The 27,867-nt window shown below is 39.3% G+C and overlaps 2 protein-coding genes across 2 annotated transcripts; one reads left to right on the forward strand and one right to left on the reverse strand.

The window, feature by feature from the left end:
* Positions 1–9: 9 nt before the first annotated feature.
* mfsd9 (major facilitator superfamily domain containing 9) lies at positions 10–14,102 on the reverse strand. The gene is made up of 6 exons (XM_084421220.1): positions 13,977–14,102; positions 13,015–13,102; positions 11,623–11,666; positions 9,141–9,270; positions 8,836–9,045; positions 10–6,217 (listed from the first exon to the last, which is right to left on the reverse strand). The coding sequence occupies exons 1-6, from the start codon at positions 14,058–14,060 to the stop codon at positions 5,364–5,366; spliced, it is 1,410 nt and encodes a 469-aa protein (XP_084277346.1). The 5' UTR covers positions 14,061–14,102; the 3' UTR covers positions 10–5,363.
* A 4,263-nt stretch (positions 14,103–18,365) lies between these two features.
* On the forward strand, positions 18,366–22,571 carry tmem182a (transmembrane protein 182a). The gene is made up of 5 exons (XM_084421383.1): positions 18,366–18,751; positions 20,159–20,297; positions 20,790–20,888; positions 21,461–21,598; positions 21,749–22,571. Exons 1-5 carry the CDS (start codon positions 18,608–18,610, stop codon positions 21,970–21,972), a joined length of 744 nt encoding a protein of 247 aa, XP_084277509.1. The 5' UTR covers positions 18,366–18,607; the 3' UTR covers positions 21,973–22,571.
* The last annotated feature ends 5,296 nt before the right edge of the window (positions 22,572–27,867 follow it).

The following is a 27,867-nucleotide window of genomic DNA, read 5'->3' on the forward strand; positions in this document are numbered from 1 at the left end:
TTCCTCTGGAGTAGTAAATATTACAACGATTTAGGTCAAGGGATTTTCATAACTATATTGATTTTAAGCATTTATATATTGACAGTAATATAGATAGTAATGTACAGTATCTTTTATCTTAGGAGATGGTGATAGAGAAACCGAGATTGACTATCCGTCAACCAGGCCTATGTTCAAGCATCCACAGAGACTGTCATCTAAAGCAGTGATGCCTCTAGCTTACTCTGTGAACATGTTGGATGAACAAAATGAGGAGCAGAAAGGCTACAGGACGTCACATCTGAGGTCAAACATCAGCCATTCAGGGCATCAGACCTCAAATCTGCCTTACGGCTCATCTAGAAACTATAGTGACAAAGACTGTGAGGGTGGAGAGCAGCAATCATGGCCGTCTCCCCACACATGGGTACAGGAACCGCAGAATGATGTACAACAGCTTTTGTACAGAGGCCACACTGATCTGTTAATGCAGCTGGACTGCTATTATCTGTGGATGAGATCACACAACTTTGAAGTAAACTAAAACACTTACACTAGAGAGAAAGGGAAGAATTTAAACACAATCATAAAATATTCCTATGTGATAATTTACATAAAAGCTTTCTATGACACTAAAGCCATTAGAAATTGTGAAATATAGGTCTTAAAACCACATACTGTATGCTTCATGTGCACTGAGTGCATTATCATTTTCATTTACAAGTTTTTTATTATTACTTTTTGTAATTCACTGAATTGAACGTTAGTTTTTGGAACTAAAATATTGCTATTCATGACATTTAACTGGATTTAAGTTAATTACATTATTTAGGCACAAATAAATATAAATATGTGAAATGAAACAATTTATTGATCCATGAAAGTGGAATTTTGTGTAGGCTCAGGCTACTTTTATTTTCATTTGTTGGAAAATAAAACATTATGTTCTTAGACAAAAAAAAAAAAAAAAAAAAGTGCTATTATGCTCAGGTGTGAACACAATTCCTGACATTAAATTTAAAGTAATAATTGTAAAACATAACAAATTCAGATGATGCTAAAAATCAAAACAAAAACAAAAACATTTCCCACACATGCACCACCGTTCAAAAGTTTGGGGTTGATACAATTTTTGAATGTTTTTGAAAGAAGTCTCTTAAGCTCACCATGGCTGCATTTATTTGATCAAACATGTAGTAAAAACAGTAATAGTGTGAAATATCATTACAAGATATTTAAAATAACTCTTCTATTTTTAATATTGCATTTATGAAATATTTTTTTAAATATCTTCACTGTCACTTTTGATCAATATAATGTATCCTTGCTGAACAATATTATTAAAGAGCAAACAAAAACATCTTATTGACCCCAGACTTTTGAACAGTAGTGTATGTGATCTATTGTTTAGTATTTTTGTATAGTTTTATGGAAAACATTATTGCTAGCCTTTGGAGAACTACAGAAGGAAGTGCGTATTCTGAAGTACACCAATGATAAATAGTGGTTAAATGAGTATCAATGCCACAGTGAGGTAAAACTCAATCATGTAGTAAAGTTTATCCATCCTAAAATGCTAAATTGATTTCTTGGAAGCATATAAGCCTTACCTTTCATACGTTTATCTGACTTTTAGTGTGAAATTTGGCCAGGGAACCCGGATAAAAGTTTTTCAACGATGAATGTCCCACTTCTGATGTTTTGAAATAGAATATCCTTGGTTCCCCATATAGGTTCACTTCAATGCTGCGATAGCCGTCGCTATGGGAACACCTTCGGTGTGACAAATGTCTGAAGCCCTTATACCATCACGCCATTAATTGGCCATTAGCGCTAAGCACTGCCTGGAGAAATCCGTAACGAATGCTTCATATCAATATGCTTCGTGCCATTTCATCAGCTTTCATTTCCTTCAGGAAGATAATTTTCTGTTGCCCGTCGGAAAGAGATTCTCGTGTTCTAAGCCTACTATTTTAGAGCAGTATATTACTCCTCTCAGGCGGACACGATGAGTTTCCGAAAGTGTATGAACACATTGCGACAGGTTCATCACAGGCTAATGATGACAGGTGAGTGGAGCTTATAGCGGCCTATCTGATTGTTGTCTCTGTGATAACCTGTGTTTGTAAGTGTTGCGCTCTAGGCTCACTCTCTTTCTGAGGAAAGAAAGATGTTCGTTCAACTGAAAATGCATTGAGCTGAACAATTGTGTGAATGAGTTCACGTGTAAGAGTCATTTTCATATGGCAAGCTATTTTAGTGCTCACCATGGTCAGCCTCACGTCATGTGATCGACTCGCTTCACATGACTGGTTGCATTTATGTCCTACATCATACATTATCTTGCACTATAAATGTTTGGCGCTTCATGCTACCAAAAGTGATTTGCATGACTAATTACTCTGTTCTTGTCATCTCCACTGTTGCGTTGAGCTGGAGCGTTTGTGTGAATGTGTTTGCGCTTAAGAATAATTTCCAATGGCAACCTCTAAGTGTATTTGCTTCTCTGTCAGCCTGTTATGCCGCTTGTTGCATTTCGGACCGATTTTGACTATTCTCCATGCCTTAGCTTTTGGAGTTTTTTTCCCGCCACTCAGGTGTCTTGGGCCTCATGTGGGAGGATCAGTCTGTTGAATGGTTACACCATCTAGCTTCTACGGTGACCACCCGTTTCGGCAGGATTTTTCCCAGAATTATGCTCTCTGGGAGATCTTGACCTTTAGACAAGAAATGCTGTCACTTCTAACAAATACCCTTCAGTTCGGACTGGCTTTGGCTCCTCGAACATTCACAAAGTGTATGGACATGACATGACTCTGGCCCCGTTGTGGGCCCAAGGTGTCTGAATTTTGAATTATCTGGAAGATTGGCTGATATCAGGGGTCAACTACCCCTGTAGTTCAGTTGGGCCACATGAGACCATTGCAGTGGTGAATCGAGAGCCAAGAGATCTCGCCTCACTGCCAGCCTCTATGCTGAGTCGTGATTAAGCGCAGAGGCTCAGATGAGTCCAGCTAGGGGCGTTTTGTCGTTGCAAAACTATCACGACAGACACATCTCTCACAGACTCGGAGGCAGGCTATCAGGGCCGCCTGACTTTTGGAGTTTGGAAAGAGGCACATTGTGACACATAAATTGTTTGGAAATGCTGGCTGTGTTTCTGGCACTCAAACGGTTCTTAACCCATTTGAGGGGTTGTCACATACTGGTCAGGACTGTCAACATGACTGTGGTCTTGTACCTGAATAGCCTAGGAGGACTATGTTCCCGTCCCCTGTGCAGGCTGGTGAGGCGTGTCCTCCATTGGGCGCAGGCCAAGAGGCTACACCCTCAAGTGGTGAGCCTCATATGGCAGAGGTTCGGCCGAGCGGAAGTGGATTTGTTTGCTTTGCGCATGACTACGCATTGCCCGCTTTGGGTCTCCCTGTCTCCTCTGTCGCCACTGGGAGTGGATGCTCTGGCTCAGGAGTGGCCCAGGACCAGACTTTATGCCTTCCCGCAGATCCGAGTGCTCTCAGCGGTTCTGCTCAGAGTACGGTTGGACGAAGTGAGACATTTGTTGATGGTGGCCCGTTCTGGCCCGCTCAGATATGGTTCTCAGATCTGGTCAGTCTGCTAGTTGGCCCTCTTTGGGAGGTTCCCCTCAGGCCCAACCTGCTGACTCAGGCCCAGGGAATGATTTGGCACCCCCGTCCCGATTTATGGAAACTATGGGTGTGGCCCCTGAGCAGAGCACGTTAATGTGTTCTGGTCTCTCGGCTGAGATTGCAGACGCTATTTATGATTCTAGGGCCCCCTCTACGAGGCGCCTGAATGCTTTTAAGTGGAAGCTTTTTGCCTCTTGGTGCAGGCAGCGTGACCTGGACCTAGTTCATTGCCCTGTAGGTTCAATACTGCATTTCCTGCAGAGTTGTTTTTTTTTGGCGGGGGCAGCCCCTTCCACTTTATGTGGCAGCTATATCTGCTGAGCATGTGCCCATGGGAGGTGTTTCTGTTGGACGTCACCCCCTGGTTTCCCGTTTTCTGCAAGGGTCGAGACGACTTAGGCCTTTCCGCCCTGCACAGATTCCTTCTTGCGATTTAGCTATCTATCTATCATCCTGGAGGGTCTAGCAGGCCATCCATTTGAGCCATTGGAGTCGATGTCAGATACGTTTTTGACCCTTAAGATGGTTCTTTTTGGTGGCTCTATCCTCGACCTAGGCCGAGGTACATTCCTACGGTTGTGTCGTATTTTGCTTAAGCAGGTGGTCTTGGAGGCTTTTTCCCCTCCTGATTCGGGGACTGGGAGTGATGTACAACCTCTTGGCCTTTGCCCAGTGAGGGCGTTGAAGATCTATGTCAACCGCACAGTCTAGTGGCATAGATCTGACCAACTGTTTGTGTGTTTTTGCGGTAAAAACAAAGGAGCTGCTGTCACCAAACAGAGGATGTCTCATTGGGTGATCGAGGTTATCTCTGCGACCTATGAGGCACATGGCATGGCTTTGCCTCTAGGTGTGCGTGCTCATTCCACCAGAGGAATGGCTTCTTCTCAGGCTCTCTTTAAAGGCTCTTCTTTGGAAGATATTTTTGTTGCGGCAAGATGATCCTCTCTGAACACCTTTATCAAGTTCTGTGGTCTGGATGTGAAGATGGCTCCTGGCTCCCAGGTTTAATTTGCTTGTGCGGACTCTTTTCTCGGTCTTCCAGCTATCTTCAGGTATGGGAAGGCGTTATGGTATATCGTTCCCATAGCGACAGCTATCGCAGCATTGAAGTGAACCTATGAAAGGGAACGTCTCATTTACTTATGTAACATTGGTTCCCTGAATAGGGAACGAGATGCTGCAATGCCGGCCTTTCCCATACCTTTCGATAATTGCTTCCTTTGTCATAGAAATCTGATGAAATGGCGCATATCATGCTGATATGAAGCATTGTGACGTATTTCTTGGGCGGTGCTAAGCGCTACTGGCCAATAAATGGCATGATGGTGTTAAGGCTTCAGACATTCGTCACACAGAATGTGTTCCCATAGAGACGGCTATAGCAGCGTCTCGTTCCCTATTCAGGGAACCAGTGTTACATACGTAACCGACATATTTTAAACTAGTTTTGCCATTGGTGTTGGACCATTTAACAGCAAAATGTTCTGACATAAACATTCATCTTATTAGACTTTGCATCAAACTCTGTCAGTCTGCATTGGTACAGGCTGTTGCTCTCTTTCAGCATGGCGGCACAGAAGGCAGCCTTACTGACGGCCGTCTCTCACATTGACGTCCTGACATTCTATAGCTGGTATACAGATCCAAACTCCCACAATCACATTACCTGAGAGGAAAAAAAGACAGCTGCCATCACAGTCCTTTATCTTTCCTTCACTTTAAGTGGTTTACACCTCATTGTTTGGGACTCTTGTCTTTAACCTTTGTCTTACTGTCCCACTTAGGAGTCCTCACGAGTAGCAAGCCCACAGCTAGCAGACCCAGCACGACCCCCAAACTAGGAGGTCCACAGGGGCTGAATTCTTGAGCCAGACCAGACAGCAGTGGTGCGAGGACCCGTCCCACAGCTGTGACTGACTGTCCCGCTCCGATTAACGTCCCGCTAGCTTGGGCTCCCCCACGCTGCAACTCCAAGTCGGTGATGCAAGTGCGGCCGATAGTGGTAGAGATTGCAAAGAACGTGGAGGTCAGCAGGACCTGCCAGACATTGGGTGCCGTGGCATACAGGAAGATCAACGTGCAGGTGAGCGCTGTAGAGTGCAACAATAAAGCAGACATGTTGTTGCCATAGAGGTGTGTTACGGGTCCCACCAAGCAGCCAGCAAGGGCTCCCAACATACTGCTGTAGCTGATCAAATATCCTGTCATCTTTGGTTTGAGCTGAAAACGTTCCTCCATGGCTAAGGAGAAGTTACTGTAGTACAGCATTATAGATACAGCCATTAGAAGCCGCACCAAGAACACGTCCCACATATCCGAGGATGCCACCATGCAGATTCGCATCCACACTGAGGTCAGCTGTCTCCAGGCAGACTGGAAGATAGACATGTCCCTCCAGCCCCATCCTCCATTTGCTCGACTATGGACTGCAGGTGCATCAGGATGCCGAATGTAGTTTTTGTCTAAGCAGTTCTGCTGGACTGAGTTCTTTAACCCATCATAGGTTTTGCTGGTTTTGGTTTTACTATTAGCATTTGCATCTATACGGTGATTTAGTGTCTCGCTCCACGGTAACATCCAGACCAAACCTGAGAAGAAAATATCTGGATAAGTAAACTGTAGTTTATGTTGCTTTGTAGCAGACATCTGAAGGGATCACTTGTGAAAAAGAAATGTACTAAATTGTATTAAATGTGTTAAAAGTGGGTCAAAAAAGCACTCTGAAGTTCAGCTAACTGCATTTAATATAAATTCAAACTATAATATATTTTAATTTAATTACAATTAACATGAATTAAGTGTCAGAAAACATTACATTCAATTCGCACTTAAAGGGTTAGTTCACCCAAAACTGAAAATTATCCCATAATTTACTCACCCTCAAGCCATCCTAGGTGTTTATGACTTTCTTCTTTCAGCCAAACACAATTAGAGTTGTATTAAAAAATGTCCTGGCTCTTCCAAGCTTTATAATGGGAGTGAATAGAAAGTGAGATTTTGAAGCTCAAAAAAGTGCATCCATCCATCATAAAAGTAATCCATACGGCTCCAGGGGGTAACTAAAGGCCTTCTGAAGTGAAGCGATGCGTTTTTTGTAAGAAGAATATCCATATTAAAAACTTTATAAACAAGAATCTTTTGTACGCGAGTCGAGTTCCGGCTGAAGGGTGACCTCTGACCCGACGCATGACGTATTGATGAATGCGGAAGCGCAGAGGATAGAGCAAAACAAAATACCGGTCATGAATTTGAAGTCTTAAACGAGAATTTTTAAAGAGAAATGTCGGAGGAGCTTGAGTTTGTTGCCCAGCCCTACTTGTTTGAACCGCGAGAGGCGTTTACTCTCGCCTAAGCTTACGCTACTCTTATATCATATGTCATACGTCGGAACTCGACTCTCTTGACAACGCGCGGACAGTTTATAAAGTTAAAATTATCTTACAAAAACACATCACTTCCCTTCAGAAGGCCTTTATTTACCCCCTGGAGCAGTATGGATTACTTTTATGATGGATTGATGCTTTTTTGGGCTTCAAAATCTCAGTTACTATTCACTCCCATTATAAAGCTTGGAAGAGCCAGGATATTTTTTAATATAACTCCGATTGTGTTTGGCAGAAAGAAGAAAGTCATATACTCCTAGGATGGCTGAGCCCGATCTCATGAAAGTGCGTATTTATAGCACGAATGATATTTCTCGTATCATTTATACGGCAAAAATAGTTTTTGCGTACATATGATACGCAGTTTTCGCGTGCATATGATACGCACTTTATGGCGTGTAATACGCACGCACTCCACACCCCTAATCCTACCCAAGGGGTTTACAGTGCGTATCATTTGCACGCAAAAACTATTTTTGCCGTATAAATGGCACGAGAAATAAAATTCGTGCTACAGATAAGCACTTTCATGAGATCGTGTTGGATGGCTTATGGGTGAGTAAATTATGGGATTATTTTTGGGTAAACTAACCCAAGTGAAAAAACCTATACCAAAATGTATTTAAAATACATTCATTTCATACTAAGTATACTAAAAATCCATTAACATATTTACTGACATATCGCTTGAGACTTACTGATATAAATATTTTAATTAAACTTTATTTGGAGTACTTCTTTATTGCACAATGCACATTTCTTAATATTAAGCCTAAAATATGTTTTAATATCACTATCACTATAAGGATAGTATGATCTCTGGAAAATATCAGTCTTTAAATGCAAGATATTTAAAGTGTACCTAAAGTATACTTGCAATAGTTTCACTTCAGCACAATCAAATATACTTAAGTATATCTTTAGTTGGACCTCAGCACTATTTCTGGATAACTAAAGTGCATTAAGTACAAAATTAGTTGTTCCAATTTAGCAGACTTTAAGTATACCAAATGAGTACAATTTACAATAGTAAAAAGTACAATTGCAGGATATTTATATTAAGTACATAAATATGTACATGTATTTGTAGTATATTTAGCATAAAATAAATGTATTTCAAATACATTTGAGTATAATTATTTTTCACTAGGGAACCCTTTTAGTATGATTTTTTTTAAGTATATTATTTCCATAGAAAAAAATAATAATTACGTATGCTGAAGTGTACCTTATTTTTTAATAAGGGATTAGTTTTAAAATTCTGATAGATACAAATTCTGTAATCATTTACTCATTCTCGTGTCATTCCAAACTCATGTCTTTCTTTCTTCAGTGGAACAAAAAATATGACATTTAGCAGAATGCCAATGTTGCTCTTTTCCATGCAGTGACTGTAAAAAATAGGGACTGAAGCTTTCAAGCTTCAAAAAAAGATACATGAAAAATGGTTTGGACTTCAGACATCACTTATCTCATGATATGGCTTCAAACTTGGTATATAGTTCATATAATGTATGAAGCACCTTTATAATTCTTCATGGTCCTTTTGTGTCTTATTTGAAGTTTGAAAGCTTCAGCCCACATTCATTGCAATTGAATGGCAAACAGTCTTTAACATTTTTTTCAGAGGTAGACAGAGGTAGAAAGTCATGTTGTTTTGGAATGAGGTGAGTAAACAATGACAAATGTCCTTGGGTGAACTATCCCTACTGCATTACAAAACAACAGCAATCTCATAAAACATTGACTTGTCTATACTTGTCTGTACTTTTAAGGAATAAGTTAATTCCTTTAATCATGTGACTACTGTCAGTCTTGCTCACCTGCATTTAGAAAGAAAATGGCTGCACAGACGAATGAGGATAAGTAAAAGCCCCCCTCATGTTCAGTGAGATATCCACCCACCACTGGTCCCAGGATGAATCCCACACTTGAGGCTGCATTAAAGTGACCCATCACTAGAGGCCGTTCTTTCTCCGACACAAGATCTGACAGGAGCGCTCGGCAGATAGACAGGGAGTGTTTAAAGAGCCCTTTCGACAGAAAAGGAAAATCACATTAATGTGTGACTTGAAACAATAATGCACATCCTAATTTGCTACATGAACAAACGTTCTCCACTACTCACCCACTGGTATCCTGGCCAGAACAAAGAGCGCAATACTAGTGGACAGACCCAGCAGGCCATATCCAAAGGCACTGAGCAAAAGGCATGTCAGTAGTGAATAGCGCCTCCCAACCACATCACTCCAACTTCCCTGCAGATGAAACAATATAAGATACAATGAAAGATACCTGTATATGAAAAAAGTCATTTTCAATTATTAGTTTCCATGGAGAAATAAACAGAATTGCAGACTGTAATGCTAATCAAATTTCAGCATGGTTTTATTAAGGGTGTAGGGGTATAGGGATATGTTCACCTAGGGGTATAGGGATATGTAGGGCTTTTATATTGTATATTTTGCAACGGAACTTACTGAACATCCAAAACAATGCTGTGTGCTGGGATAAATGTGCTTGCTGAATGTGCGTAGCCTACATATGATGGTATTTTAACCAGCTGAGAACTCGTGAAGAGCTTATAAAATGTGTAAAGGAGTCAAAACAGCGCCAGGAATCCCTCCGTCACACACACAAACGAAGACCTGCTGCATGGAGATTTTGTACCGAATTGTGATGGGCAACATCACGACTATGACGAAAAAAACAAACAGGTATGCGTAAACATTCTGTCCATTTTAGGGTTTACATCTTGTGACATCATGTCCAGTTTTGGGTTCGTTTACATGCCTTTGGTCTGTGTTGCATTCCTATTTCATATTTTATGCTAGGCACAAACATTTCAAAGACTTTAGAAGGAATTATGAAATTACATATAAAGATGAACTTCATGAATTCCTACTTAAGTGGGTCATCTGAAGTTCAGCTAATTATATTTAATATGAATACATTTTCATTTGATTGCAATTAACATGCAATTAAGTATCAGTAAACATAACATTACATTCAGTTAAGCACTTAAGTAGGCCTATATTCTTTAAAAATATTACTTCAGTTATAAATACTCCTTTTTAAAGTATGCTAAAGTGCACTTCTTTTCCACAATTAGGGTAGTAGCAGCTAATGTGAAAATCTTATGTAGAATGTGACCATGTAAAGATGCTCTAAGTAATGCTAGCTGTTTTGCTAAACAGCTAACCCTCCTTAATCCTAGCAAAACAGCTAATCTTGGCAAAATAGCTCACTCCAAATCCCTGCCCTCCAGGTCAAACCTAAAGATTTAAAATGACTGACATGTTGAGTCCCATGGTCTGATTCTTTTTGTTGTTAACAGATCCTAGTGACTTCAGGACAGTAGCGTAGCCACGAGGGGGCCGGTTAAGGAATTGCTGATTTGTTGCTCTAATTGATAGATTGAACTATGCTGCACGGTAAAAATGCAATGGCTGTTTTCAAAAGTATTGGTTTGATTAACGTGTTGTGCGTAGATTATACACTGTCATTTTCTTTGCGCGTGAGAGTTCATTAACATGCGGTGACAATGGCGGATGCACAAAGTTCGCTTAAAAATTACGCTTTTTCAAGAAATCACAGAAAGATGAGCGAGAAGGAGAAAAAGTGCTATCTACATCTGAGCCTACTTCACGTTTCCACAAGGAGACAGCGAGGCTTAATCTTATTCAGTCTTATTATTGATGTATCGATGTGCAGATCTTCATGTTCTGTTGTTTATGCTGCTTTAGTTATTTTCAATGGGTGACAATTATCCATTCTAATTTAATTCTAGTTAAACATAATTTAATCGGTTGTCGGTCAGGAAAACCCCCAGAAATTAACATATGCAGTATATATTTAGCCTATATATCCCATATGATGGGACCCCCCAAAAATAAAATTCTGGCTATGCCACTGCATCAGGACACTACATATCACTCAGCTAGTATGACATTTTTTTAGCGTGCGAATCATTGCAGAACATTTGAGTCAGAATCTTAGTTGTTTATTAAAGAAAAGCATTTCACCAAAGAAAGCTACAATTTATAGCCTACAGGCAGACAGATCGGACCTCACAAATGAAACGGCTCAGGCTTGCCTGAGGCAAGCACTGCAGGCATCTCCATACCAGCACTCATTAGACACACACACACACACAGACAGACATGCATAATGCAATAAAAACTTAAATTGGATTTACTATGTTCTCTCTGTTTCTGGCCTACAGGCATGTCATAGAGGCTCACTATTCCTGTCTGCTATCTCTATGCTTAACATCCAAGAGAAGACAAACATCTCATTCACTTCTTAACTAGCCCCGTGACCTTCATGCTTTAACCACTTTAAATATGTGTGTGTCGTGTGTTTGTGAATGGTAATATGATGACTCATTTTACAGTAACACTCCAGACGTGGGTGCAATATGCAGTTTGAGGTGTAATGTTGATTGTAATAAACAATTACTCTGTGATATGTGCTTTAAACTCTATGGAGACAGATCGGAAGAAGTAAACATGAATTATTAAATTGAGATTTATCATATTTCTGTACAAATGCTGCTCACTAAAAAAAAACACACACACACACACACACAAAAAAAAAACACTACTTACCACAACAGTGCTAGAGAAGAGTTGTAATACTCCATAAGTAGATCCTGCAACAATGGGAAACAGCTTTTTTTATTTGTCATGACAGCAGAGGGAAACATCACTAAATAAACGAATCACTAAAAAAAAAGAACATTTTTAGTTTCACAATCAAGCGGTTGAGGCAACGAGACCTTGTGATCACAATTTAATGAAATCAGTGAAAATATCTTTTGAGCTGGTGATTTCCACTGACATTATATGGGCCATGTTTAAGCAGCCCTTTTAATCAGAGACGAGGCGCAGGCAATGTACTGCTGATTTCAAAGACCTGCTTGTCTTTGCCCTAAAAATTACAATCCGCCAGCAATGAAGTCATCTGTTGACTGAAAAAGTAATAAAAGTAAATTACCATTGGCTCTATTGAGAACAGGATGTGCAGAATTAAACTAAATTGGACTTATATATTTACAAAAACACAATAAAATTAATTTGCACTAATTGTATCAATTTAATTGATTTTGTGCACCCTCAAAAATCACTATTCAGACCTACAGCTGCAACATTCTCATTAGAGAACATATTCATTCAGCAAGACCTGAACAACATACCAATATTGATGTGGCAAACTGCTTTAATGAATTTGATAATTGATATTCTAATTCTAAGAGCATTTGAAAGCAAACCAGTATGACTGTTGGTCTAGTGTTTGGCAACAGCCTACATTTTGAATAATGAACTATAAAACTTGCCAGAAAATGAATCTCTTTACACGCGCGCGCACAAAATTTTAAATTCCTACAATTTTTTGGTAGATTTTTGTTCAAATCTATGCAAATTTATTTTGTTGTAGCCTTGATCGTTTTAGAGTCCTAAATGTGAGCATTTTCTCTTGATCACAGCAGAAAAGAAGCTGCCTAACTAATTTTCATACTAGTTAATAACGATAGGCAACAATTTTCTAAAATCGTTTGTAATAGTGAAATATGCTGCCAATACGGAAACTCAGTGCCACCATGGAATTTAAAGTCACCATGAAATAAATTTTTTAAAGAATACTGCAGTATTTATTATAAATGATTTATCCGTGCACATTATTATTTTTTTAAATTCATGTGCCCACATAATCTTTAATCAAAATATCTTCCCCTCCCGCTTGCAGCAACATCTCTTCTCTTCTCTTCTCTGATGACGTGTTTACTGGTGTGATCAACCGGTCACTTACATGACATCACAGCAATAGCAAACCACAACCATCCAATGATCCAATCAATTCCTGCTGGAAAAAAAAGTCCTGCCAACATTTTTCTTGCGATAAGCCGTTTCACTCAGATATACAGTACATCACGATAGGACAGAAAAGACGCTCGCGAGTTCCTTTACATGCCGACTTTAACAACAACACCAGAGACTTACCTACAATCCCAGCCACTGTAGGACTTGCTCCCAGAAACTTCACATGATGACTCAGCAAAGGGATGATCATACTGACCCCAAAGAGATCCTGAAAACACACACACATAAAATGGATTTATACATCAGCAAAGCAAAAACAGCTCAAGAAACTAGTATTTAAAGGGATAGTTAACCCAAATTTTTTATTTTGTCATCATTTACTCAACCTCAAGTTGTTCCAATCCTGTATGAATTTCTAATTCTGAACAAAAAAATAAGATATTTTGAATATGGATAACCAAACGGTTGGCTTAAATAGCCTGAAGGCAATACTGAAACAAAAGCCCTTTGCCGCTGAGCCTGTTTATGTAGATTTGTGAGTGTTGGCAAGCCAAGCACTTGATTGAAGTCACACAGTACCTCAATCCAGTGTCACGGCACTTTCTATAAAACTAAAACTTTTAATCTGAGAGAAACTATGGATGAATTAAAACCAGGAAGAACTCAATCTGTCTGAGAGGGAAATAAGAGGAGAGACAATGTGTTCTTTCTCATGGGAGTTGCCAAAATCCACAGACAGGACAAAAGATTTCTGTACATGCAAACATATAAGTTGCCAAAGCATCTATTATCTAAAATCCTGATTTTAAAAGAGTAAATGTGAAAATATTGTTTTCATACAGACCACTATATTATTAATATCTTGCTTATGTAAAATCAATGAGCCTTTGTAAACAACAGTCTTATATTTCAACAGTTCTAGCAAAATCTTCTAATCTAAGTGTTAAAAATGAATACATGGGAATCTTTGTCATGTCACGAGCTACTGAGAATATGTCAGTATGGGAATATGGATCAGATGTGTAGAACAGGGGCATCAGATCTATGCAAATTTATTGACAGCAGCTTAAAAATGAAGTCATTGCGATCAATGCCGTACAGAAGAGCTCTGACCATCGGCAAATACAAAAGAGGATACTCACCATGAATCCCACCACGTATATACATCGTATGATGCGTTTTGGTCTCCGTCGTTTCTGGGTAATGGCACATTTTGAGTTATTCATTCTCCCGCATTGACAGAACTGCAGTCAATGCGGAAGCGATGGACAGCGTTGCTATGCTGCTCTTTACGAGACATCACGAGGATCAGACCATCTGTCCCTTTAAAAGGGGAGAACGATGTGTAACCAGAGGAACATCCTACTGGAAATCACGAATATTCTGTGCTGACTGTGTTTATTTAATTCAAAAAGAGGTAACTCATTTCGTTGCGTACGAATGGGCGGGTGTTTCGCATGGTGAAATGCTGAGTGGTGGTTAATTTCATGTACAGGATCTCATGTTTATGGTACAGTCCAGTGACCTAAGGCATCGAGCAGTGACACGCGCTTTATTTGAACTGCGATCAAACATACCTGATGATAATCTTCTCAATCTCAAGTGAAACATTTATTATGAAATTATTATTCTCATTTTCTTTTCTGAAGAGAAGTAAAAATGTTTGTTCTTAAAAAATAAATATAAAAAAATCATAGGTCCTAAGAAAGTTAGGCAGCAGATGTGATTTTGGTCGAAAAAGATCAAAAGTGAGTATTATCAATGGGTTTGATGATTTGGCTAAAATTATGTTTTATGATGTTAGATGGTTTGTTCCACTTTAAAACATTTCATTTGGGTAATTAAATTACATGAATTGGAAGGTAAATTATTGCCTAATATCAACATCAACTCAAAACTAGTTAAAATCTTATTTAGGTCTAAGTACTTTTATATATTGTTTTCGTTTATATATATATATATATATTTATATATTATTTATCCATGTATGTCTGTGTGAACACACACACACACACACACACACACACACACACACACACACACACATATATTTCTTTACTGTGTACACAGATATGTGCACACACACACACACACACACACACACACACACACACATAAAAAATATATAAATATAATTATAGGTTTCACTTTATTTTGATGGTCCCTTTAACACATTCTGTTGACTATAAGTAGCCTAGAGTTAGCACAGTATTAGTAGGGTTAAGGTTAGAATAAGTTGATATGTAGCCTAGTAGCAAGTATGTTCAAAAGGGATCATCAAATTAAAGTGTAACCTATACACACACATATTATGTAAACAAAAACTTTGTGTTAGATGTGATTGATCGTGATTAATCGATTTGACAGCACTATTTATAACATATTATTATTATTATTATTATTATTATGTGTGACATGACATGGTTAGAAAAAGAGAAATATTGCTGTATAATGATTATGATTCGAGTCGATACCGCAAGTGAGAAAACAATGAAATAATTTAAGCAATTTATTAAATTATTATTTTTCACACATTAACTTATTTTAAAGCTGCAATCCGTAGTTTTTCCTCTTTGTCGCCCTCTTTGTTCAAAATCTGCAATTGCAGTTATTCGCGGAATTATCAACTTTACGTGCGTTGTGCTTCGCAGTGCACGAGTGCAGATAAATCCAATGTTTTGAGGTGAATGTGCGTCAGTCGCCGCGCCGGTGTGGAGATGTCATTCGGAATCACAGATTCTACTTTTTGGAAGTGTGACCAACATAAGAATTTTCACCGGAAAATGTCATCTGAACAAGTAAGCAACTTTTGTTTTACACTTTTGTTCTGACCAATTAAGGGGAAAAAAAGCGTTACAGTAAATTGCATTGATTAAATCTAACGGTCGCTTTATCATATCACGTCAAACTGTGCAAATCATACTTTGTTCTCAAATTGTTAATGTTAACAACATCAGCATTGCATGTAATATGTATTAGGGCCACCTGTAGTTCAGTTTCCATTTCTGTGTTGGAATCCATTCCTAATTTCTAATTGTCATACCAACAAATTAATGTTCCTTAGAACTGGTTTTATTTATCCTTGTTTTCGCATGGGCCCGGTTGCAGTCTCTTTCTTTCTGTAGCGATCCGAAGTCCGAAGTCTTTGCATTTTATAACGGGTGAATCTCCACTTGTCACTGGTGATTGTCGTTTGAACCTTTCTGGATCTGCCATCAAATTGATAAGTTTAATTATATCAAGTGCTGTGAGAAAAGGCTATAAATATCCACCATCACTATAACATCCTCACACGCATTATAGCCTACTAGCCGGGACTCCTTCTTTATGTGTACAGATGTGACGTAATGACGCAAAGACATGCTCGAATTTCCAGCGGAAATCCACCAGTACCACTGGAATTAAAAACATTATTACAAGCTTACCGTTTTGAATCGAGCTAAGGCAAGCAGATAGTTTTGAACACTGGCTGGTTATGTACTTGCTCAAAAATTTATTTTGGATAATTTTTAACCCAAAAAAGTTATGGACTGCAGCTTTAAATAAAATACTTAAATCTCTCTATCTCTAATATTGTGCCTGATCGATACAGCTATTCTATAAAATATTCTAATATTCTAGTCTAATCACAAAAATCATTGGCAGTGTAGTTCTTGGTTATTAAAAGTTCTTATTGTAGCATTATATTATTTATTGTAGCACAGATTGTGTTACTTTATTGTATTTTGTAGCATACAGTGTACAATACTCTATACAGTTTTAGTCATTTACTCTGCATGCTTGAGATCCATCTACTGGCAGTCTTTCTAATCTTTGCCAGGCTGTGCCAACAGCCTGTTGGTTCTCTAAAGTGGGTGTGGGTGGGTGCCATGCCTTAGAGAACTCGCGTTACCTCCTATTTATATTTCTCACATAACCAAACTGCCTTGATATACAAACCTCACAGTCTTTTCTTCTTTTTTGTTGAATTTGACTGTGTACTTGTTGTCGTTATTCACATGTTATAGTGTCAGGTGAGCATGACTCAGTCCAAGCTTATGTCATGGTCATTTTAGAGCTAAACTGCCCTCTGAAATTTTGTTTACAATTCCTCTACGGCATTGGATATGAAACTGGGGAAATGACACTCGATCATCCCAGTACAGCTGATACAGTGATGTTCCCAAGACAGTTTACATAAATACACTCACATGAACCCACTCAAATAGTCCTCACATCTTGGCCTAAAGGAATGCTTTTGATTCTGTATAACAGAAGATATAACAGCTTAAATTACGACAATGAATCCGAATCAACATTAAAGTAGCACTAACTCTTTCTGTGCAGATGAAAAGGACTGTTGTTTCTCAGTATTATAACAAGATGGCGAGATAAATTTAGCCCTACTCTATAAAACTGCCCCTGCTCTGCTGTGCAGAAACACCACAGACAGTCATTACTACACCAGAAAAGACTTCCAACACTTGCAGTCATCAATGGACATCTGCTGTAATTATTTTTAATTTTAGCTTACATATTTTTCTCCTGTATCTCTAATCCCTAAATACCCCTCCATGTACCCAGCTTAAATCAAGGATGGCTTCTCAGGCAAAGCCCTTTTGGACAGCCTTGTTTCCACTTCAGTGGCTCTGGCCTTCATTCACAGCACAGTGATAATTGGTCACAGGTTTATCTGTTCAGTGCAAAATGCCCCACTTGAAATATAATGAACTTATATTGTATTTTTCCCAGGTATTGACAGATTCAATCTATAGATTCAAGTGGAATCTGAAGTCATACGATACAGTGGAAGCAGTTAAAGTTTGTGATGTTTGAAAGAAACCTCTTTTGCTCATCTATAGGTGGCATTTATTTGATCAAAAATACAGTAATATTGTTAACTATTACAATTTAAAATAACTGTTTTCTATTTGAATATATTTTAAAATGCAATTTGTTCTTGAGATGGCAAAGCTGAATTTTCAGCATCATTACTCCAGTCTTCAGTGTCCTTCAGAAATCATTATAATATGATGATCTGTATTAAGCAGTTGGGCTGCTTAATATGTTTGTGGAAGCCATGATAGATTTTTCTTCTGGATTCTTTGATGAATAGAAAGTTTTATAAAAAACAGCATTTATTTGAAATAGAAATCTTTTGTAAAATTATAAATGTATTGCATTCTTGATGAATATTAATTTCTTAAAAAAAAATGTATATGGATGTAGATGTATATCCGTATGGTATGTGAAAATGGATGTAAAGGATTCGTCTTAATTTCATAACATCACTTCAGTTGGTGGCGTGATTTGTGACAGACATTAGGAATGCTGGGCTCTAGTGTCTTCATTTTCATTCCTCCCTCAGCTGATTGTCCTGTAGGGGGATATTTTGGTCCACTCGTCTCTCTCCTGAAATCCCATTCTTAAACCACTCCTCTGAGAGAGGCAGCAGGCACCTTCACTCAAATGACCAAAATAGCCCAATGGGCAGCTCTACGCTGGTGTGCTGTCATGAAACCCACTCCCCACCCAATGCCAGTGTCCTGCTCTGGCTAAGGGAGAGGACACTGACACACACACACACACACACATACATAGACACTGGAGCAAGGAAGAGTACTAGAACAGCCATTTGTGATAACACACTATAAACCTTGCTGAGCTTAACTGGACTATTTATCACACACATTGAGGAGTTACGTAATTTCAGCGACTACTTCATGTGGGAAGGAGGAGAGACTATTTAACAAGCAGTAAACAGTTGAAAAAGAAGCGCTCCAAAATTGTCATCATGAAGTTAAATGTGGCACTATTTTTTGCTGGGCTCTTTGGTGCCTTGGCAACTCTGTTCATTCTCTTGGCCTTTGGCACGGACTATTGGCTCTTGGCATCAGAGACCTGCTATCCACATTCAAATGGTCCGGTTACTTTGGAGGTGGGTGTTGTTTTAGTCCTTTTAGGGCATAAAGAAAAAGTTTGGCATGGATGAGTATTTTATTGATATTAATATTCTTATTATCAGAAGACATTTAGACTCTTTACAGACTCTTTTGTATCATCTTTTTTTACTGAAACGAAACTGACCTATATTTCTACTCTTTGATACTTACTGAAGCAAGATACTGAAGCAGTCATGGGCATATTTGTTTTCTAAGCAATGACAGTCATATGACATCCTTGTACGTCAGTATTTACAGTCTCCGTCCGAGTAGCTTGAGTGTAGTCTATCACATGCTGCAGTCTGATACCACGCTTAATATTAAATAACCAAACTGGAATCTCAGTGCAGTGTCTATTCATAGGAGTCACACATGAATTGCGTTTCCCTCATTAAGGATTGGGAGGGAAAAGTTAGAAGCTCCCGACTCAAGCTAATGAAAAATAACTATTTTACGAGGTGGCGTAGACCGTAGAGAAAAAAATGAGAAAAAATGAAGCAAAAATTAAGCATGAACCTAACCGTCAGTGTGGAGTAAGAAGAGAGTGTGAAACGTACAAATGAGATCATAAAAATTCATACGAATTAACTACCAGTTCGCCAAAATGTAAAATAGTTACGAATTGCCATGAGAGTGTGTTGGATCTGCTTGTGTTTGTGGAGGCTGAAAAGTAGATGAAAATGGAGTTTAAAGAATTCGTGGATTCTCAAGACCCTTACGCAAACTTTACATGTCAACGGCACCAACAGGAAGTCTATAGGAAAGCTTGAGGTTGAACTTTTTTCATGCATCATACTAATTCCATATCTATTTTGATTGGTGGTGCTTAAATGCAAATTTCTTAATTATCTCCATTTTTTGTTGTTGCCTGGATTAATTACATCCTTCTTAATGTCTTCTGATAATGTATTAGAAGTCCTAGAACTTGTTATTGGCTTAATCAGAGCCGTCCGGTGCACGCGATCGTGAACAGACCAAAGCCATACTAAGATTTCCCCTCGGCCCATTCACGATCACGTTCTGGGGTGGGGGTCTCGTTGCACCAGTTGCACAATCCTAAGGACGTCCCTGAACGGACCGAGGGGTCTAGTGCACACTTCTCTTGAATAGTCCTGCTATTAGCTGTGTTTTGGAACATGATAGCTGTTTTCTAGATGGCCAGGCTGGTCATTAGTTGGTCATTAACTGGTTTAAAGTTGTCCAAGCTATTATTTGGCTTCACTCCATTCCAATCTGTCCTTGACATTCTTTTTGTAAAGTGCATCTAAACACATAAATAGCATGATGTGTCCATACATAGATTGCAAGTGTTTGTTTTTAAGCTGTTTTTAAATATTGTAATATCACTGGCTGTGCAACAGTTGTCCATTGCTCTCTGACCTCTGCTCTCTGCTCCTTCACAGCGAGGTGATGTCGTGGTCAACCAGGGTCAGCACCAAGTTAGTGACGGCCAGAACATTACCTTTCATCATGAGGGCTTTTTTTGGCGCTGTACCTTTAATGACATCATGAATGATGACAATCTGTGGAAGTTCTGGTTGGGTAAGTGAGATTATTATATTTGCTTTAGGGCAATAGACATTCAGAGACATGTTCTGTGGTTTTCCAAGCACACAAACTTTTACAGTATTTATTTATATAGGTTGATGTTCATTTATACATATAATAATATATGTTTAACATAAGCATGACATAATAATGGACAATAAATGCTGTAAGAATTGCTGTTTTAATGAATTGAACATTTTAAACTGCTACCATTACTTTATATTTGAAAGTGTAAAGTGACTTGCTCACTGAACGAGGTATTTGGCCCTCTTGTGAAGCTCTGGGTGAGTATTTGCCACAAATATCAAAGGGGTTTGACCTGTTGCCCTACAGAAAGGCCACACAAGGTTCAAACAGAGGGAATAAGTGTTCATGTTATTTTAGTCAGCAAACAACTTCACTTCACAACACTTCTGAATATTAACTGAAACAATGATTTAAAACTCACACATTAATTAATGGCAATTCTCATTGTCTTTCCCTTAGAAAATCAGCCACATGCAAGGGTATGCAAACCTGCATATCTTCTCCCCTTTCCAATCCCTGACGAGAGCTACAACACTACCAGCTACCAGTCTGCCATAAGTAAGATTTTATTTTACTTTACTTTATTAATATTATTTTATTTTATTTTATTTTATTTTATTAATATTATTTTATTTTCCTACATTTTAACCGGGTACTTACCATGAAAATAGCCATGGTAGCAGACATGGTGTTAAATTACAATCGGACAAAAGAATATTTTTTTGCTTCAAATAATTAGTTTACTTCATAGCTAAATTACTGTGACTAGATCATTATCTGGCTGTGTTCTTAAATGGTTGTTGAATTTTTCATTAGCTGTCAATATGAAATCAAAATGAACCATATTTAAATGAATGAATGCATAAATGCTTACCATTCATTCATTCAACCATATTTGCTTCCCTCATCTTCTTTTTCAAAGTAAAAAAAAAAATCTGTTAAATGGGTTGTGAGCGGTGAACAGCATATGGCATTGTTTTTAAAGGCCTACATTAGTGTCTCTGTGTAGTGTAGTGTAACTGTTCACATGAGTAAACTTCAATGCTATTAACCGAATATCATCAATAAATTAGCTACTGTACTGTGAACCGTTTTCCCTCTGGTTTGTAATTGGAAACATGATTGTTTAGTCTACAGAGGCTTCTGGAGCGTCTCCATGTTGGTGGGTGTGGCCGCTGTGGTGGCTGGCGGTTTCATTATCATTTGCGCAGCTCCATTTGCTAGTCATCGCCTTTATAAAGCAGGAGGTGGACTCTACCTCATTTCTGGTAAGTGAAAGATTTCATGAGGAGGTAAGGTTTATCTCTTCTTGGACATGTGCAGTACTGATTTCACGAACATCTAATTTGTCTTTACACTCTCTCTCTTTCATGTTACTCTTTATTTCTCCAACTCTAAATGCTGTCTCTTTTCTCCAGGTTTCTTCCTTCTCGCTGTCACTGTGATGTATGTTATCTGGATAGATATTTTGGATGTCATGAGCTTGTATAAGGAATATCAGTCAAAGAAGTGCTCAGATTTTGAGCTCAATATGACTTATGGCCTATCTTTCATGTTTGCTCCAGTGGGTGTGTTCTTCTGTCTTCTGTCTGGTCTTCTCTTCCTAGTGATTGGCCGTGCAGTCCAACATCATTATAACTGAACCTCATGAATAGTTTGGAAACAGAACAGTGAAATTGTATGTTTCAAATGCATTAAGTATCTATCACTGAAGAAAACATGTTTGGGGTCTAAACTATGAGTGTGCATTGACTTTATGATAGGTTGGGGTACAGTTATTATAAATTTGATTTGAATTTGCCTTCGAATTTTGCAAATGTTGCTTCAGTATTTGGTCATCATGTGTGCTGTGAGCAGTACTGTAAACATCGATCATGAATGGTTTGGGAACACTTCATGTATGTGTGAGTGTTTATGTGAGTATAGTATTGCACAAAACATTAAATTATTTTAAATATGTGTATGTTGCCTGACAAATAGCGAAACATACCAGTACATACCAGCATACGAAGGCAAATTCATACTTATCTTTGCCTGCTTAAACCTTCTTAAGTATAAATTTACACATTTTCCACTTTGCATTTTGATTATTTATTTACTGGTAATTTCTTGAGTTTTTTTTCCACCCCAAAGGCTTTAAAATATAAATATATATTGACAGATTTTTTAGCTTTGTAGCTTTGTAGAAATACCCACCTGACCTGAAAGCTTTACGCTTTACTTGGAACAGCTTGTTCACACACCATAGCACATATATATGTATGTATATATATATATATATATATATATATATATATATATATATATATATATATATATTGCTATATATATTTGCTTTGTAAATAATATTATGCTATCACAAACAATTGACATGTAATATTTCAAAAGATTCATTAAACCTTTAATAAAAAAAATAAAAAAATAACTCTGTGCATTTTATAATAAAGTTGCAATAAAATGGAAGTAGTGACATCTTTTCTTCTGTATTGTGATGTACATAAGAATGTAAAAATAATCGAAAAAGAAAAATGTAGGGCGTAAATTTGGTTCTATCCATTGGTTGTTGATTGGATGGAGGCAGTTCTGAATGCAAGCTTGAGTTTGATTGTAAGAAAGGGATGGTTTTAGCAGAATGAATGATTTGAAAAGTCTAGAATTTTTCACAAGAGAGAAGTCTGTTTTTTTTTTTTTTTTTGCCAAGATATTAGCCTGGTCCTACCAGACTCTCGTACATTTCATTTGTACAGAGAGTCTGGCCACTCTCCATTGACAAGCATTAACTTCCTTGAAGGCGGGTACTCTGTTGAAGTTTAAAACTATTGGATCTGCCCAGAGCCACTCTGGATCTGCCATAACCAATCGCTAACGTTTGGTCATGACGTAACCCTACACTCAAACTAGCGCACAACCTCAATGTCATCGTTCTCAGCCACTCCCTCTGTTCGCTGATTGGACCGGTAAAAATTTGGCCGGAGAAAACCCACGAATGTACTGCAAACCCAAACAGAGTACTGAAGGAAAATGAAAATTGAGCGGAAGTACGTAGGAGGGCGGAGCCAGGCTACCAAGATATGCCATTTTGATGAAAAATTTGAGGTCACAAAAAGTAAAATGTATACATGGATGAATTGTTGACAATAAGATCAATGCATTTAGAAAACAGATCCATTTCATTCCGATTTTAAAATCTTGGTATCTTGATCATCAGCTGTCAGTAGAGAGAATTTACAACTTATTTTGTCCCAGCAAACACAGAATGTTCTCCTAATGTTAACATTTTGTTATTTTTTGGGAACTGAATAAGAACACTCTAGGAATGTTTTGGCCAAAGCCGGGAGGATGAAGAACAGGGGCCAGTTGCATAAACATAGCCATTATGTTAAGACTGTGCATTAAGAACTAGTATGACCAACTAGCAGTTAGTTAGGGATAATCAGTCTTACTTTTCGGTATCAAATTAGACTAATCTACTTTTTTATGTTACTGACTTAAAAGTTATGAACCATTTATGACTAGCTTGTAAGACTAGTCTTAGCAGTTTATGCAACTGACCCCAGGTCTTGATGGTTGCGCTGACTGGCCCACCCAGACTTGGTTCTCGAAGTTCATGCTCCTTGTGACAGCCCCTCCCTGGTGAATCCCCCTGAGGAAGGACCTTGTTTCTCAGGGATGGGGCACAATCTGGCACCCGTGCCCAGACCTCTGGAATCTCCATGTCTGGCCGAGTCGGTTCACTAACTTGTGTGATTCCAGAGGGGAAGACCCACAGAGATGCGCAGTTGATTCAGTGCTTTCCTACCTGCAGGAGAAGTTGGAGGGCCAGATGTCCCCTTCCACCTTGAACGTGTATCTGGCTGCCATAGCGGCACATCAAGATGCAGTGGATGGTAAGTCTTTAGGGAAGCACAACTTGATAATCACCTGATAACCTGGCTGCTGACTTCCACACTCTACTTGCCTCGTTTGACCTCAAGCGAGTGTCTACTGTGGCTACTCACAAATAAGGTAACCAACTGGACCTTATTTAAACGCACTACTGCTCCACTGACCAGCTGCTGGTCACTGCACACTTTAGATCACTTCTTCCTCACCTTTAACCTCAACCTGGCTCATGACACAACACGCACTTCTCCATGTCATATTTTGGCATAACCTACGCTCACTCTCACCCTCTTTGGTCTCATCCACACTTCCTCGCTCTAATCAGCTCTCGTCACGAGATACTAACAGTGCTACTGATGCTCTTTTCTCCACTCTAACATCTTGCTTAGACAACTTCTGCCCCTTTTCATCCAGGCCATCCTGTGCATGCCTTTGCCCCCTGGCTGTCTGATGTTCTCCGCGAGCATTGTTCTAAACTCAGGGCTGAAGAGAGGAAGTGGCAAAAATAAAAAAAAATCCCACTGACCTTGGTTTGTATCAATCCCTCCTCTCTTTCTTCTCTGCGAATGTCTCTACTGCTAAAATGACATACTACCACAACAAAATGAACAATTCTTCTGACTCTCGCACGCTTTTCAAAACCTTCTCCTCTCTTCTTTATCCTCCCCCTCCTTCATCAACCCTAACAGCCGACGACTTTGCCACATTCTTCATAAATAAAACAACAACCATCAGCGGCCAATTTTCCACACTACAAACAGACACACACACACACACACACACCTTAACGGCAAACACACACATTCTCCCCTCCATCTCTCCGCTCTCTGAGGCAGAAGTCTCTCATCCTTTCCAATCACACTATTACCTGTATGCTTGATCCTATTCCCACTCATCTCCTTCAAGCCATTTCTTCTTCAGTTGTACCTGCACTCACTCACATCATCAACACCTCTCTTCACACTGGAACCTTTCCCACAGCATTTAAGCAGGCTTGGATAACCGCACTGCTTAAGAAACTGTGTTCGTGTTTAACGAAGTCTCTACCTTTCTTACACAGTTCTCGGTTATTGAAGCTCTCAGACTGGCAAGAGCAGCTTCCAAATCCTCAGTACTCATCTTGCTCGATCTGTCTGCTGTTTTTGACATGGTTAACCACCAGATCCTCCTATCAACCCTCATGACAAAGGGTATCTCAGGAACCACGCTCCAATAGTTCCAGTCTTACCTCTCAGTTAGGTTCTTCAGGGTGTCATGGAGGGGTGAGGTGTCTAAAGGGGGTCGCACACCGGACGAGAAGTGCAGCGCCGCCTAACTACTGCTCTGGACACTGTTCAAAATCCTGCCACTCCACATAGCGCCTTTTACACAGTTTTATATTCAATTTACATTATATTTGTCTCAAATCGTCGTTAATGTACATGCTGACTTCACCCTGTGCTGCAAGATACATTTAGTTTTACATTAATTTACAGAAATCAGCTGCTTGGATGAAAATTGCTAATGTTATTGAATTTTCAGCTGAAATTCAGCTAGCGCACGCCCTGAGGTAACGTGTTCAGACTCAGCAACGATTGTATTTAATTGTACAGTAAAATCATAACATAGTACAGACATTACCTTCATTTCATAATGTCCTTAAACATAATATTGCTGTCCATAAACTGAGAAAGTGCGCGTCTGGTGTGCGATACCTCGAGTTGTCCTAGACGCGACACGACACGGCGCTGCGCTTCTCGTCCGATGTACAACCCCCTTAAGCCTGGGGTGCCTCAAGGCTCAGTGCTTGGACCACTTCTCTTCTCCATCTACATGTCATCACTAGGATCTGTCATTCAGAAACATGTTTTTTTCCTATCGCTGCTACGCTGATGACACACAACTCTACTCTCATTCCAGCCAGATGATCCGATATTAGCTGTTCACATCTCAGCCTGCCTGACTGACATTTCTTTCTGGATGAAGGACCTCCACCTTTAACTTAACCTTCAACAAAGACAGAACTGCTTGTGGTCTCAGCCAATCCAACACTTCATTACAACTTCTACATTCAGCTAGGTTCGTCAACCATAACTCCATCCAGGACAGCCAGGAACCTTGGAGTTGTGATTGATGATCAGTTAAACTTCACAGACCACATTGCTAGATCGTCCTGGTCCTACAGATATTCCTTATACAACATATACAACAGGATCATGCCATTCCCATCGGAGAATGCTACACAACTCCTCGCCCAAGCTTTTGTTCTATCCAGACTGGACTATTGAAATGTTCTCTTGCCAGGCCTTCCAGCATGTACTGTCAAACCTCTGCTAATGATCCAGAATGCAGCAGCAAGATTGGTCTTTAACAAGCCAAAGAGAGCGCACATCACACCTCTCCTCATAAAATTGCACTGATTGCAAATTACTGATAGCATCAAATTCAAGGCACTGATGTTTGCCTACAGAAAAACCACTGGCTCTGAAAACACAAATACATAAAATCTCTACTTCAGATTTCAGGCCATTCTGCAAGTGAACGGTGCCTTGTGGTACCATCCCAAAGAGGCACAAAATCACTTTCATTGACCTTTGCCTTGACTGTTTCAAGCTAGTGGACTGACCTGCCTTACTCAACCCGAGCTGCTGAGTCTTGTAGCCATTTTCAAGAAACTGCTGAAAAACTTGACCCATTAATACTAACACCTACTATTCCCGCTGCCTCGGGATGAGACAGACCCAGCCTTGTTGTTGCTGTGTCCAGTTTACTTGGACTGCACGCATAGCTTTAGAATCTCTGAGCAGCTCTTTCTCTGTTTTGGTGGGCAGAAGAAGGGGAAGGCCATCTCTAAACAGAGGATGTCCCACTGGATTGTGGATGTAATTGCCTTAGCATACCAGGCCTGAAGGCGTGCCATGCCCCTTTGGCCGAGTTCACACTGCACGATTTTAGCCCCAATTTTCACTCGCCGACAGGTTTTGAGAGATCGCCGACAAATTGGCGAAATCATATGCAAATCGGTGCACGTTCACGCGAGTGACAATCATGCAGTGTGAATTATCAAAGACATGATCTGAGAGAATTGCTGATGAGTCGCCGATGCCCATGAGATATTTGGCATGCTAAATATCTGGACCTGTCTGTGATTCAAAATCCTGCTGTGTGAAATGTGTTCTGACTGAAAATAACATCGGCGATGACCTACAGCCAATGAGAGAGCAAGATACAGGGCATCGGAATGTTCGGGGAGGAGTTATAGAGCAGAATTTCAGTATTTTAATAGATATATTCACAATTATATCAAACAGAAACAAAGCACAAACATTTGCTTGACCAGTAGCGACAGCACAATCCTTGCTCCCCGCATCTCTCCAACCATCTCCTCCTGCATAATCTGTTTTTCTTTTTCTCCTTTTCGCTGCAAATCAGCGCACAGACAATTTGGATCTCAAGCTTCTTGCAGGGTATCATCTTTGATAACAAGTTCAGTCTTGCGCACGCGTGATCTTGCGTTATTTCCTTATCACTTCTCGCGTGTGTTTGGTTGTGAAATGTAGTTTGTGGACCAGACAGAAGTTGTCGGCAATTCTTTCTTTTGTAAAGTCATGCAATGTGAAACCCTCTGTCGCTGATCCATTGTGCAGTGTGCACACAGCAGCAACTGAATGCTACC

This window comes from Rutilus rutilus (assembly GCF_951802725.1).
Source record: "Rutilus rutilus genome assembly, chromosome: 10".
NCBI classification, from domain to species: domain Eukaryota; kingdom Metazoa; phylum Chordata; class Actinopteri; order Cypriniformes; family Leuciscidae; genus Rutilus; species Rutilus rutilus.